Source organism: Euprymna scolopes, chromosome 30 (assembly GCF_053919585.1).
Source record: "Euprymna scolopes isolate OS-2025 chromosome 30, ASM5391958v1, whole genome shotgun sequence".
Classification (NCBI taxonomy): domain Eukaryota; kingdom Metazoa; phylum Mollusca; class Cephalopoda; order Sepiida; family Sepiolidae; genus Euprymna; species Euprymna scolopes.
Window position 1 is genome coordinate 10,724,860 of NC_136511.1, and position 14,770 is coordinate 10,739,629.

The 14,770-nt window shown below is 37.3% G+C and overlaps 1 protein-coding gene across 6 annotated transcripts in view; it reads right to left on the bottom strand.

Moving 5' to 3' along the window:
- LOC145254652 (inositol 1,4,5-trisphosphate-gated calcium channel ITPR3-like) overlaps nucleotides 1–14,770 on the bottom strand; it is a 1,190,449-nt gene that overhangs the window by 24 nt on the left and 1,175,655 nt on the right. For all 6 annotated transcript variants that reach the window (XM_080113294.1, XM_080113292.1, XM_080113293.1 and 3 more), the window contains 4 exons: nucleotides 13,542–13,619; nucleotides 10,267–10,386; nucleotides 5,332–5,469; nucleotides 1–1,122 (listed from right to left, as the gene is read on the bottom strand). The exon at nucleotides 1–1,122 is cut by the window's left edge. In XM_080113294.1, coding sequence (XP_079969420.1) covers nucleotides 304–1,122; nucleotides 5,332–5,469; nucleotides 10,267–10,386; nucleotides 13,542–13,619 — 1,155 coding nt within the window. In that variant the 3' untranslated portion in view covers nucleotides 1–303. The remainder of the gene's footprint in view (nucleotides 1,123–5,331; nucleotides 5,470–10,266; nucleotides 10,387–13,541; nucleotides 13,620–14,770) is intronic.

A 14,770-nucleotide genomic window follows, 5' to 3' on the forward strand; every position in this document is an offset into this window, starting at 1 on the left:
GTAATTTTTCTTTCTTTTTTTGGGATAAATAGTTTTCAGTCAGGTTCGATATGTTTTCATATTCTTTATCATAATCACCCACGTGATCATCGTTTTGTTTAGTAGTAGTAGTAGTATTGGTAGTATAATTAGTAATAGTATAGCTTTTTTAAAAGTACGTTTATATTTTCCGCGTTGGTTTCGACATGAATTCACTGGAAGAAGTGTTATTCGGAGTTGTAAAAAAAGGCTGTTGCGTTTCTTCGTCAGTTAATGAATCTTCAAAGGGCGTATACTTAATATCAAAATACCAAGCGATTAGTTCTATTTGAAATCCAGACTGTCAGTATCCTGTTCCCGTTCTCTGGTTGGGGCATCATGCGCCACCACGTACGGGGGCAGATCGATGAGGGGGTCGGTGACCAGGTCGACAGTTGGCATTGCCCTTTCCGGGGGTACTTGATCTCTCATATTGATACTTGGAGTCGAATCCGTGTCAGGAAAGAAAATGGCCGATGTTCGTGGCGAAGCGCCCCTACTATCTGACCATTTTGGACTCATCTGACGGATGTAGCTCGAATCTCGAGACTGTCGTCGCGTGTGCACGGGGCTGAAGCCGAGCAGTTCAGGGTCACTGCCGTGACGGGAGCGGGAGGGGCTACGGATTCTGTCGTCGTAGCGCACAGGACTCAAATTGCGCACGTTGGGTTCGTCAGATTCGAATCTGGACGGACTGTATCCTCTGTAGTGTCGTGGACTGCCCGGTTCCTGTTGGTCGCGAACGGGGCTCATTTGGTAAGGCGGGCCCTGGGGCAAAGCCGCGCTGTAGTGGTAACCCGGTCGGTCTGGCCTTGTGTGTGGACTGCCGCTTCCGCTCGAGGGGAACGGACCACCGACTACGCTACCCACTTGGTGATCGCTGAAACGCCTGACGGCGTTCAAGTGACCCATCGTCATGTACCGGGGCTCCTCCATCCCGCCGTATTGACCACCCTGGATGCTCTGCATCCCCTGCATTTGCATAAGAGGGTCAGACTCGCGAGGTACAGGAAGTTTCGCTTTTCGCCGGAAAGATCCCAACCGATGTTTCTGTTCCCAAAGTTTCTGACGCATTCGTTCTTCCCTCCGTTTTTTCTCGGTTTCCTGAAAGGTAGATAAAATAAAGATAAACAATAACTAGAATATAACATTTATAATATAAATCTCACCTGTCTGTTTAAATGTATGTATGTATGTATGTATGTATGTATGTATGCCCAAAACTTTTAACAGAGACAACTGACTTTCATGAGATTTATATCGTTTGGATGCTCGACCCTTCGGACGACAAATATCGAAAAAATAATAATTCCTTCACCCTCAACTGGGCACTTTTCTACAAGGAGTGGTCGCTTTTTTTTCGCTGATATTTTCGAAAGTTATCTCCTCTTTTCGATTGACTAAACTTAATTTAAACCTTCGCCACTTCCGGTTTGGCGATGAACACAACGGCAAAAACGTCAGTTTTTTTCAAGTTCTTTTCCTCCTTCGCCGTACAGGTTCGAGCCTGCCTACAACCACTTTTTTTTTGCTTAACCACACCGCCAAACACCTGGGTAACGCCGGGCACCAAGGCTAGCATCTATATAAATCAACCTAATCACGATCAACTATCTAAATAATCATTCTGCTTGTCCCTTAGTTTATTAGTTATTATTAGATTTAGGGCATGCGTGTTGACAGCATTTATGGCCGTAATGCTGTCAACACGCATGTCCTAAATCAAAGGGAGATAATTCCCCCAAATTCCAGATTTAAAAACAGAAAGCTAAATCAAATCTGTTACTAAGACCACTGGGAAAATTATTGGCTCATTCTACCGCTCCAAGAAGTATCTAACTACTGATGCAGATACGTCCTTAAATACATTACTCCGATTTCTGTGGGAGATACTGCTGCCTAGGCAAAGTTAAAAATCGACTCCAAATCTAGTGGGATATCATCCTTTTTATTCCTTATAGTCTTTTCCTCACAGAAGAGAGTTGTTAGTTTCTCTTTACTTCATCTTCATCTGCATGGAAGCTGTTCAACTGAGCTATGATCTTTGGTTGCTCCAAGTAAGAAATTAACAGCAAGATCTCGTTTTCTAACACCACGGATTTTTTTTCCTTATCCATGTGCTTAGTAGCAAGATGATTTTTTTCCTAAAACGCTTTGTCGCAAGGATTTTTCATCTGTGAAATATATTGCTGTGGAATTGTTTCCCTGCGAACTACAACATAGTCGTCTTCAAATCCAATGGGAAGAAATACTTGTCGTGAAACGTCCCAAAAATAATGAAACTTAATTGCAAGTGTTTCATCGCATTCGCATTCGAATGGCTTTTGGCCTTGATAAGTAATGTTATTCTCTACCTATATAAGAGTCAGATACGTCTCAAGGAGCACTGCTGCCACATGTGGGGAGGTGTTACGCAGTGCAATCATTACAGGGTTCAAAATCGACTTCGAAATCTAGTGATCTCTTCGGTTTCTCACAGAAGAATTGTCGTTAATCTATATAATTATAAAATTCAAATGACCTTGTAATGAGTGTTGTAAAATCACACATCCGGTTTACGACTTCGGGTTGCGCATGGGTACATAAACATAAACCCATAACAGCGTAAACAAATAAACACGAATTGTTACTTTTGCAGAATTTGACCTGCGAACTGAAATATTAGCGTTATTATTTAGAAATTATTATTGAACATGAGAAGGGTAGGGATGTTTTGCAACTATTCTCTATTAAAACTATACTGTCGCAATTTTCTTAGAAATAAATCAACTTTGACCCGTTGACAACTATAAGAGCATTTTACAATGGGGATTTACCTACGTTCTTCCTTTTTTATTTTTTAAAAATTTATTCTCCATTTTTTAAAAATATTCATACATTTTCTTCTACACTACCAACATACATAAATAACCCCGAAAATGTTTTTTTTACAAGTAAATAATAAACACATAAAACGTATTGTTTTACTGTGTACGTTTTCAGCGTCCCAATTGTTTTTTTCGTGTTTAAATTATCCAAATAAACAATTGTTAATACTTTCTGCTTTTTTTTACATCGTTCATTTCCACATTGTCTTTATTTGTTTTATTGACGTTATTATTAACATAAATTAAATATTTGACTAATGGGTCATGAATGTTTGTTTAAAATAAATGAAAAAGTTACATTTTATTTTCATTTTCTATTTAAAAAGCCATTCTTAACATGGGGTGAGTGTTTTTAACTATTCGGTACTTTCAACTAACACTTTCATTTAAAAAAAGATATATCAAAATTTGAATTTAACTTGAAGTATTACGGTATCTGTTCAGTGTATATTTACCTATAAGTATGGCAAACCACTTATAATTCAATGGCTGTAAGAACGACTCATAGAAATCTATCTATATTCGTTTTTCATTTTAATATACTTTCATAGAAATGTTTCTGTTATGTCACAAAAACTGTTTTCTTTATGTCAGAAGTGTCACGCTCATACATTAATTCCATAGCTAATCTAACATACTGACCCAACGGGTCACGGGTAATCTAGTCGCTCTATATAATCTCGTTACTTTGAAGGAAGGTGCCTAACCCAACGCAGCCCAATAGTCTGCCAATCTTGGCAGACCAGGTTGCTTTCGGTTTCAGAATCAGACTTCCAAAACGAAATCATCTTTACATGACGTTTGCAGGCTTTCAGCACACCATTAACAAAGTAGATCATATTTACTTGCACATCATTCATTCTATGTTTCTCTATTTGTTTACCCTGGTAACACGTGTTTTTATCGACTCTGTCAGGACAGTTATCGTGTTATGTCTTGTAATAATTACGTCTGTGGATTTCAACCTCTCATGTATCGTGTTTAGTATTTAATTATTTGATTTAATGCAAATATGAAATATTGAAATTTTCAAATCAGAGACTGTGCCCATATTATACCCCCTAAAACCGTTTATAATACTGCAAAGTAATTGGAATTTGGAGAATATGTAGTAATTGATAAATAGTATTTAATAAGATTCACAAAAAAATTAGGTATCTGAATTATAGTACTTCTTTTCATCCGTTGCAATAAAGTAAATTAAACTAAATGTTGCTTATATACCTATACGCCTAAAAGTAGTGTTATAAAATTCATAATGATCGGTTAATTAGTTTAGAAGTAAATACATAGAAATTAAATTCATATGAATGGAGATAACGAAAGTAAACGTAGAATTTCAATGTGATTTCACTAAGTTTCATTCATTGGTAAAAATTAATCAATGCACTAAATGGACTTTATCGCATTAATTCTAAATAGGGTGCAAGTACGGATGTTGGACTATGTTATGTGCAGAAGTCAAACCGTGCAATGTATGCAGATTCATCTGTGTAATGTACCAAGGTTTAATTGTATATATGCAGGTTCATCTGTGTACTGTACAGAATTTCAACTATGTAAACTACAGGGATTCAAGTGTATAATATACAGAGAATCACGTGTGTAAAGTACAGAGATTCAACTATGTAATCTCCAGAGATTCAACTGTGTAAAGTATGGAGGTACAGTTGTTTAATATACAGAGACCTAACTGTATAATGTACAAAGTTTCAATTGTGTGATGTACAAACTTTCAATTATTCAAAACTTCAATTGTGTAATGTATAGAGGTTCAATTGTATAATGTATGGAAGTTCAATTGTGTAATGTATTGATGTCCAACTGTGTAAAGTACGGAGATCAAACTATGTAATGTACAGAGGTCCAATTGTGTAATATACGAAATTTCAGCTATGTAATGTACAAGGTATCAATTGTTCAAAGTTTCAATTGTGCAATGTACGGAGGTTCAATTGTGTACGGAGATCCAATTGTGTAATGTACGAAATTGTGTAATGTACAGAGGTCCAATTGTGTAATATACGAATAATATACAGTAATATACCGTGTAATGTACAGAGGTCCAATTGTGTAATATACGAAATTTCAGCTATGTAATGTACAAAGTATCAATTGTTCAAAAGTTCAATTGTGCAATGTACGGAGGTTCAATTGTGTACGGAGATCCAATTGTGTAATGTACGAAATTTCAACTATCTAATGTATGGAGGTCCAAATATGTAATGTATGGAGGTGCAACTGTATAAAGTACGGATATCAAACTATGTAATGTACAGAGGTCCAATTATGTAATGTACAAAATTTTAACTGTGTAATGTACGGAGTTTTACGTGTTTCATGTACAAAGTTTCAATTGTGTAATGTATTAGGTTTAATTGTGTGACGTATGAAGATTCGACTATGTAATGTATGGAGATGCAATTAGTATGAAATAAATTCTTACCTCTTTGCGTTGTTTCTCGACAATCGATGTAACTTGGTCCAAAAGATCGTCCAGTTTTGTCTCCGTCGCATCTTTCCCCATTGACGCTAACGATAAGGCTCGATCGAGAGGAAAGAAATCGTAGTTTTCTTTCTGCAACTGAAATTAGATGTTAAGAATCGGTTAGAATAATAAAAAAAAATGGACACCGGCACAAAACAGAAAAGAGAAGATGAGTTCCACTCAATGTTTTCACCTGTAAAACATTGACTGCAAGGACTCAGGGAGTTGACAATGGATAACGGTACGAACTGATGGACTCGGAGTGCCAAGTTCGAATCCAGTGCGTTCACTAAAGGGAATTTTTTAAAACATAATCACCACATCTGTGGAGCACAATACAACGGAATAGCTTCCCTGTTTACTACAACATCCTCATCTTCGAGCACATGGTTGTCTGTTAAGGTGAAATGGATCAGGTTTAATAACTGTTTTCATGTAAAATATTGATGAGGGTACGCTTGCTAGTAGATGTATCAGCCAGAAGGTATTACTGAGGCGTTTGTTGAGAAACAGGAAAGAATTCCAAAGATCAACGCTGCCGAGTCACAAGAACAGAATTATTTTTTTTATTTACACAAGGAGAATATCCCAAAGATATGTAACTGTTTATGAATATCTTTGCCTTATCATGTAAAACATTCACGAAAAAACTCATCTAGCTACCGCCAATGTTAATAGCTTTTATTTTCTTTCCCTGTGTTTAAAACCAAACTGCACCTTCTCGAACAAAATTTCTTTTTCCACATTCTTATTTGCGGAAAATAATATCATAAAAGTGTTTGCCTACTAACTGCAACATAATATTCAAGCTCAATGTCAATAAATATCTCTGATATGTGCTTTTAAGTAACCAACTCCACTCATTCCATTTATCGTTTTCAATCCTCTCATAGTATTATTCATCACCCAACTGATAATCTCATTGACCTTGATCCTCAAATAGCTTGGTAAGTGATGACTAGGGCTATAACAAGAGAATATTATTTTCATTATTTTGACTCTCGAATATATACCAGATAATATCTTACTAGCGGGACCACAGGAAACTCATTCATATGTAATATATTGATGTTGGCATTGTGTAGCTGTTCAGTGTAAATGGAGACGCTCTAATATTATTGTAGCTTTTTTGTTAAAACTGCAAAAGTATTTATCCAAGCTAGCACGAACGCCCGGCAAAACCCGGCAGTAAAATACGCTTAAATATGATATTTTAATTCTTGCAGATTATTATAGAGTTAACGTTCTCTCGATTTTTATATATTATAAAGTTGCGATTTCAAAAATAAAAAAAATATCCATATGACTTGTGTGCATTAGGTTGAATCGAAACCGAAATGAAAACTTATATATATATATATATATATATATATATATATATATATAGATATGTTTTTAGATAGAGTGATGTGGTTCTCGATCGTCTAACTGCGTCGGATATATACTCAAGAATGAAAACAATGATAAGAATATTCTTTTGTCATAGTCGTAGTGATAACTCATTCGTATAGAAAAGAAAGGTGGACTTTATCTTTAAGTGGCTTTTGGCGTTGGCCAGTGGTGACTCATTAGTAAAATAAAACCATGAAATATAATCGTTTATACTTTTGAACAGGTATCCGAGCTAGGATCAAAGTGTAGTATCTTTTTTATTCCTTTGTAAGGAGCTGGATATCCACGATATAAAAATCTGTCCTCGTGGAAAAGCAAGTACTAGATAGTGTTTCTAAAGAATTAAAAAAACAAAAAACAAAAAACAAAAAAAATAGTATGTGGTTGTCTGCGAGGCCACAACATTTACCATCATTATTTCTACTACTTTGCTTTTCTTCGAAATTTGATAAAATATAATATATCTGTTAAGACATTAATTTTGCATATATATATATGGAGAGAGAGAGAGAGAGAGAGAGAGAGAGAGAGAGAGAGAGAGAGAGAGAGAGAGAGAGTATAAGAAAAGACCGAGGAGGGGTTAAAGAATAATACGATCAGAGAGAAGAAAAGGACAATGGTCAGACGCTTTGTAAGAAATGAGTCACTTAGTAATTGCAAACTAAGGTTAAAATGTTCTTTTTCAAACATAACTCAATCCCAAAACGAAAGAACATTTTAGCACTTATTTTGCGTGATTGAAACAGAAAGAGATTTAGGGAAATGTACGTTGACTACGCCAGCTTTAGTATAATAATGAAACATTATGTTGACGAGATCTCATTTGAAGCTGCAGGAATAAATAAAACTGAACCCGATTAGAGAGAGAGAGAGAGAGAGAGAGAGAGAGAGAGAGAGAGAGAGAGAGAGAGAGAGAGCGTAAAAGACATAGATAAATAGATGACAGATAAATAGATAGAGTTTCTAACTATTCTTATGCCTCGTCGGTATATCTTTCTTTCTAGCTATTTTTTAATACTATCATTTCAGCCCAGTGTTGCCCGGGTGTTTGGAGGTATATGTTGAGCCAAAAAAAAAGGTCAATTTTTTTTAACTTTGACCCCTATTATGACCCCTTAATATTTATTGTCTTGAGCTCATATCAAGTTATTAAGTTAGATCCATGCCCAAGGAACCTATATCTAAAATCTCCAGTGTTTAGACCCAAAATTGGCGGAGGAGTTTGGTAGAGTTCTCAAAGATCAAATCGTTGAACTTTGACCCCTTAACAGCCAAATTTCTGGCCAAAAACGGATCACAAAGATATTCCCAAATCTCAGTACCCTGTATCTCAAATTTCAAGTCTGTAGACTAAAAATTGACAGAATTATTGCGTGGGAAAATGTATGTACACACACACACACACACACACACACACACACACACACACACACGCGCACACACACACACACAAATGTTCACTTTTATGTATATTATAATAGATTGCTTTTAGTTTAAAATTATTTTACTAGAAAATTAACGAACATAATATTTTAAGAAAAGTTTTGGTAATTTATCCTTTAATTTATTAAACCATTTTAACTAATTACTATTTATATCGACAATCTATTGAATATCTTATATTGTGTAAAGGCCGGTTGTCTATGCACATACATATGTGTGTGTATATCTAGTTAATAGTAAAAAGAAAAATACAAAGCAAAGACCTATAAAGTTGGTATATTTTTAATCAGCGTTGCCCCGGATGAATAATTCTTAAAATTTAGAAAAGGTTATTTATTCTTTGACCCCAAACTGGCACATATCTCATCGGGCGAGTTTTTTAGCCATTTTATGTGCTAATTAAAGGGAAGTAACGTTGGATTGTTATCAGGGAGTTAATTCTGTTATGCCGACATATTCTGTGAGGAATTTATATTAGAATGGTCTTTGTGTATGTCCAGGTATATAAATGGTTTGAGAGGAGAAGAAAAAAGGAGATGAGGTAAGGAAACAAGAGGAAGATAGGGAAACTGAGAGAAAGATAGAGAGCGAGAGAGAGAGCGCGCGCGCGCGAGAGAGAGAGAGAGAGAGAGAGAGAGAGAGAGAGAGAGAGAGAGAGAGAGAGAGTAAAAAATCGTTGTTTTGACCCGGGTAAAGCCAGGTAGCCTCGATAGTATAAGATAAAATACATATAGGTTTACAACGGCGACCATGGTGACATTGGCTATAAAGAATTTTTAATTTCATTGGTAAGCTATAATATAACACTATATGTCCAAGATTCTTACGGATGGCTTGAGGAGAAATCGACTTCGAAATTGCTTGCTTCCTTATCAAATTTTGGAATTCATATATTAGATCCATTGCTTTTCTACTTTTCATAAAATCGGTTTTCTCTTTCTAAACACTTTCCCACACAAGAGGTTATTCTCTCTCTTTCTATAAATCTACTATAAGGCAATGTATACGCCTAAAAGTAGAGTTATAAAATTCATAATGATTGGTTAATTAGTTTAGAAGTAAAAACACAGAAACTTAAATTTATATAAATAGAAAAACGAACGTAAACGTAGAATTTCAATGTGATTCCACTAATTTTTTTCATTGGTAAAAATTACGTAATGCACTAAATGCATTTTATCGCATTAATTCTAAATACTGTGTAAGCACGGATGTTGGACTACGTTATGTACAGAAGACAAACCGTCTAATGTATGCAGATTTATCTGTTAATGTACCAAGGTTTAATTGTGTATGCACAGGTTCATCTGTGTACTGTGCGAAATTTCAACTATATAAACTACAGAGGTTCAGGTGTGTAATATACAGGGGGTCACGTGTGTAAAATACGGAGATTCAACTATGTAATCTCAAGAGATTCAACTCTGTAAAGTATGCAGGTCTAGTTGTTTTATATACAGAGACCTAACTGTATAATGTAAACAGTTTCAATTATGTGATATACAAAGTCATATTTGGCCTGGTGAACCGTTGCTTCATTTGAGGGGTCTTCATGAAGCGCAGAAACGTATCTGTAGTTCCACTTTTCATCTTTTCTACAACCCCCTTTCTATCACAAACGTGATATTACTAGTCCTAGTTTTTCCTATAAATACTATTATTGTATGTATTCTTCAGAACTATCTAAACTATTTCCTGATTCCATTGTTCCAACTGGTTAGGATTTGCTCTCCATCATTTCTCTGTTCTGCTACCTTCCTGCAATACCGCTTCCTATTTCAGTAACCTTTTCTCCAAGAATTGCAGGCTTGTGGAACTCTCTCCCTGCTTACTGTTTTCGTCGTACCTATAGCCTTAGTCTTGAAAAGACTACGGCCAATAGGCATCTCCTATCTTTGATATACTCATTTTTAGGTCTTGTAAAATTCTTATATCAAGTGGCTTCACGCCTTGTCTGGAGCAATTTCTACACACACACACACACACACACACACACACACACACACAAAAAAAAAAGAAATAAAACTGCATGTGTAATGCGTGTTTAGTTTTACTTACCAGCCTGAAGACATACATCTCCAGTGCATTGTAGTCGTTGACTTTTGTACCGTTCAAATGTATAAAGAAAAAAATGTACGCCCACATATTATGTTCTTGTGTGACGTGGTGTTCGAACCCCTGCAACGAGAAAGTGAATAAATAGAAGATTCCAGAAGGATTGAAAATAATAATGAGATACATTTTGAAACTTTTCAAGAAGCTCAAAAGAGAAAAATTCAAAACAGTTTAAAAATAATCCAGAAACATGAACAAGGGTGTAAAAATAAAGAATGCACAAACTGACGTTCTTGGCCTTTTGGCCAAGATCAAAGTGTAGCATCTGTTCCGGCAGATACTGCAAGCTATGACTAGCTATGACTAGCAAAGACCAGATGTGGGGGCAACCCCACATACCTGACCATTAACCAGCTCCCATTTCCCACCTCTCGGGAGCTGGTCCCCTTTTTCCCTTCCCCCTCCCTTCACTCCTCACATTAAAAATCGGCCTTGTGCCTAATTTGCTCGGTGAGGGAGCAAATAAATACCATCTGTTCCGGCAGATACTGCAAGCTATGACTCGCTATGACTAGCTATGACTAGCAAAGACCAGATGTGGGGGCAACCCCACATGCCTGACCTTTAACCAGCTCCTATTTCCCACCTCTCGGGAGCTGGTCCCCTTTTTCCCTTCCCCCTCCCTTCACTCCTCACATTAAAAATTGGCCTTGTGCCTAATTTGCTCGGTGGGGGAGCAAATAAATACCATCTGTTCCGGCAGATTCTGCAAGCTAGGACTAGCTATGACTAGCAAAGACCAGATGTGGGGACAACCCCACATACCTGACCTTTAACCAGCTCCCATTTCCCACCTCTCGGGAGCTGGTCCCCTTTTTCCCTTCCCCCTCCCTTCACTCCTCACATTAAAAATCGGCCTTGTGCCTAATTTGCTCGGTGGGGGAGCAAATAAATACCATCTGTTCCGGCAGATGCTGCAAGCAAAGACCAGCTATGATTAGCAAAGACCATATGTGGGGGTAACCCACATATCTGAACTTGGTCAAGGTAGGGATCACCCTACGACCACAGTTACTATCCAGCTCCCATTTCCCACCTCTCGGGAGCAGGATCCCCCTTTCCCTCCCCCCTCCCTCTCTCTCCACATTAAAAAACGGCCTTGTGCCTAATTTGCTCAGTGGGGAAGCAAATAAATAAAAAGTGTAGTATCTGTTCTTCAGATGCTGCACTTCAATTTCTTGTTCTCTGTCAGTGGAGGAGAAATCCTTCACGACTGAGACAATTTTTATTTTCCTTTTCTCCACATTAAAAAACGACCCTGGTGTCTAACTCTGTCCCGTGGGGAGGCATTGTAAATAGGAACTGACGTTCTTGGCCTTCGGGACAAGATCAAAGTGTAGTATCTTTTCTTCAGATGCTGCACTTCAATTTCTTGTTCTCTGTCACGACAGACAATTTTTATTTTTGTTCCTTTTCTCCACGTTAAAAAACGACCCTGGTGTCTAACTCTGTCCCGTGGGGAGGCATTGTAAATAGGAACTAAGAAAAAGGTTTGGGCGCCATTTTGGCTTGATATCTACAAAGAAACATATCTACCCCGTATTTCTTTCATTTTTTTTTTTACAGTATATAAATCTCCGCTAAAACTTATGATCTTTCAATTCCTCGGTGGTAAAATTGACACTTTGCTGACGATTAATCAACAAAATGACGAAAATTGAGTTTCTTAAATCAACGCAAGCTTTCCATTTATCAGAATAGGATTCTGAGCTCATTGAGTAATTATCTAAAGTGTCACAAGCACAAGAGGGTCGTGGCCCCTAGGCGGGGGAAACATCTGAACGTCACATCTCTGCCGCGCCCTGGACGTGGAAGATGCATGATTTATATAGGGAGTGTCTTCCTTGAGAGAAATGTCTCTGCTCTATCGCTATTACATGGTAAATGCTCGTCTGAACTCAAATCTACGGTCCCCGCTTGCCAAACTTTCACAAAAAACACTCAACTAGCTAAAACCACTATATATAATTTTTCCCACTCTCTATCTGTGCCTAAATGTAGACGCAAATTCCATGAACAGAGCTTTTTTCTCAGAACTGTTCGTCTTTAGAACACTGTTCCGCTGGCATACTTCCCGGCCGAATACAACTTGGTAAACTTCAAATCTAATGTAAACAAATTCCTGTTAGGTCGTCCTCATAAATAAACAAATTTCACCGAATTTGCATCATTAACGATTACTTCACTATCACCTTATATTCACCAACTCTTCTACTTGAGTGGCCTTCGGGCCTTGATAAGCTATGACCTCCAAGTAAAAAAAGAGACTCTTTAAAGAAAAAAAAGATGAATATGATCCACTGATGATGTTACAAGTTTGATCTCAGCGAAAATCTCGCCTCGTTGCGTTGTTCTAAATCGTAAACAAATTTAATTAGGGAATTACATGTATAGTATTATATTGGCGCGCCGGGGCAACGTCAGATAATCCTGATCGATGATTGTTGTTACTATTGTTGAATATTATATAGAAGTAAATATTCTGAAAAAAGGTTTTAATAGAAATGAATGTTACAAAACAAAATAAGTCAGAAATTTAGTTGACGCTGAAGCAAAACAGGAAACAAAATGCAGACAATTTGCAGGATTTTTGATTATTTGGTTACGTGGGTGGTGATATAATGAGATAGAGAAAGGGTTTAGATGTACACGCAGTTTTTAATTAAGAGTCAGAATTTTAGAGAGACAAAGATTCGAACGACCGGTCGTAATGGCTCGGAGCACCCAGGGAAGCGAGCGGTCCAACGCCTATCAAATATAAGGAACGCAGGACAGCGTGCAACGTTACACAGGGGGAAACAGCAGAAATAAAGTTACTGAAAATAACAACCATGACTTCTGGTTTCTTTGGGATGAATTTTCTTGCAGCTTTTCCAAGACTGTAAAAACAAGACAAAAATTGACCAGGTATGTTTCCCTACTGGTCGATGTTAAATCCCCAGAGAACTGTTATCCGTCTCTTTTCTGTTGTAAATGTTATATGTCCGTTGTTGAACTGTATCTGTGAGTGTATCGACACGTACAAATATGAGAACACTATACGATTATAGACACACTCATAAATATATACAAGTTATATGCATTCAATATACTCGTAAACACATGAACGTTTATATACAACCCCACAATATTACACATGCTCCCTCGAGAAGAAAAGAAGAACAAATGTATGTGATCCCCTGATAATTGGTGATACATGATTAAAACGAAAAGCTCACCTTTCCGTGGTGTTCAAAATCGTAACTGTTTCTGCTACAAATGAAGCACGTATCTCGCATATCTGATTCAGCAGTCCACTGTAAAAAAGAAAGACAGGAAATCAATTATTGTCTCCCTTTGTTATGTTCATCAAGAGCAGCCTTGAAAGTAAATAAATCCAATTAATCAACATTAATACAAAGAGTTTATTTATGTGTGAAATCGGAATATCACAATATTAGTCTGCCAAGAGTAAGCTTGTTTCCTTCATTAATTATAAGAAACCTTCTTCACCACCAATAGCAATGGCCAAGAACACATTACCTGAAAATACTTCCTTTAAACTCCTCGGCCTAACATTTACAGGGAACATGATCTGGAATATATATATTGAGCGCGTTGCCAAGGCTGCTGCAAAGAAGGTGGGCTCTCTCTACCGTTTTAGTATCGTCTGAAAGTATCCAGTACCTCTACAAGGCCACCATTCACCCATGTATGGAGTACTGTTGTCACATTTGGGCTGGTGCATCTTCTGCTTGTCTCTCACTCCTGGACAGGGTCCAAAAGAGAGTCGCCAACCTAATAGGTCCTGAACTATCATATAGGCTTAAGCCTCTGTCCCATTGACGAAATATTACATCCCTCTACCTGTTCTACAAGTATTTTAATGGTGAATGCTCTGACGAACTACAAGCACTTGCACCCTCTTAACGTGACTACCCCCGACAGACCCAACAAGCAGCTAAGTCCCACCCTTCACAGTAGAGATCCCTAGGCGTAAGAAAGCCTTTTACTCCAATAGTTTTTTCCCCATCACTGATAGACTTTGGAACTTCATTCCGGGATTCTGCTTTCCCAACTGTACTGATATGCAGAAGTTCAAGTGTAATATGAACAAACATCATGCTATTCATCTCCCTTCATAATGCCTCTGCAACTTATGTCCCCGATAGTAGCCCCTTACTTCAAAGTGGAACTGTGCCTTGTTTGGAGTGAAAATTGAATTAAAAAATATTTAGGAGATCTTCCTCTTTTAAAGTGTTTCCACTTCTTAATCTCAAAATACTCTCTGTCTCGTGCAAATAATGATGATTGCAGCATTGTTAATGTCAAGATCGCAGCAACTATTATGCCACAGCAAAGCAAAATCTAAACAATGCCAAATTTAATATATAAACGGCTATATGTCTGTCTGTCTCCATATTTTCAAACCGTGGCTCCCCCAAAACTAAAGGTCACAGAGTGGCGC